At 45.8% G+C, this 831-nt stretch overlaps 1 protein-coding gene across 1 annotated transcript in view; it reads right to left on the bottom strand.

The window, feature by feature from the left end:
• The window catches only part of LOC113408498 (olfactory receptor 6F1-like), a gene marked incomplete at its 5' end in the record, with an annotated part of 1092 nt that extends 531 nt beyond the window's left edge, over positions 1-561 (bottom strand). Inside the window, one exon of the mRNA XM_026661757.1 lies at positions 28-561. Within this exon, the coding sequence (XP_026517542.1) occupies positions 28-561 (534 nt within the window). The remainder of the gene's footprint in view (positions 1-27) is intronic.
• Positions 562-831: the final 270 nt, after the last annotated feature.

The raw sequence follows: 831 nt of genomic DNA, 5'->3' as shown, positions 1-831 counted from the left end.
TATGTCACAAACGAAATGATTGATGATGTTAGGGCCACAGAAAGACAACCTGGCTATTAGAGATGCCAGCACAGAGATAGCCAGGAAACCACACAGCCAAGAGATAAGGGCCAGCCAAACAGTGATGGTGCTGTTCATGAGGGAGCTGTAGCGCAATGGGTGGCATATGGCCAAATAGCGGTCATAGGCCATGACAGCCAGGAGGAAACATTCTGTAGAACCCATGGAGAAGGAAAAGAACAATTGCAGGAGGCAGACAGTGAAAGAGATAGTTTGGCTTGTCCCTAGCATGACACCAATAGCCTTAGGGACACATGCTGTGGTGAACCAGATCTCCAGGAAGGAGAGATTGCAGAGGAAGAAGTACATGGGGGTGTGGAACTGTGGGTGGGTCCACACTAAAGCTATGATGGACACATTCCCTAGGATCGTTAGCATGTACATCACAGAAAACAGCACAACAAGGGACATCCGGAAATACCAAGTGCCAGGAAAGCCCAGTAAGATGAACTCTTGCACACTTGTTTGGTTTTCTGTTTCTCTACTGGTCATGAGGTCCATCTGCCAAGAAATAAGAGAACATTGGAGGCAAGCAGTTAAAATGCTGAACTCAGTTAGATACTACACAAACTTGAATGTTCAAGCACAGGACTGTAACACCTTACCCTGTTGTAATGCATGTCAATGGCCCTGTCTAGATGAAGTGTCAGTGTGTGGCAAGCCAGAGTGTGAATCTACAGTGCAGTGTGTGTCAGTGTGGGTACTGTTACCACTCACTAAAAAGTTCCCATCAAACTACTCCTGTTTTAAATTACAGTAAATCAAAGCACA

This window comes from Terrapene carolina, unplaced genomic scaffold (genome assembly GCF_002925995.2).
Source record: "Terrapene carolina triunguis isolate 2854851 unplaced genomic scaffold, T_m_triunguis-2.0 Scaffold16790, whole genome shotgun sequence".
NCBI classification, from domain to species: Eukaryota; Metazoa; Chordata; order Testudines; family Emydidae; genus Terrapene; species Terrapene triunguis.
Note: the sequence above shows the minus strand (reverse complement) of the source record. Positions and strands in the feature narration are given on the sequence as shown.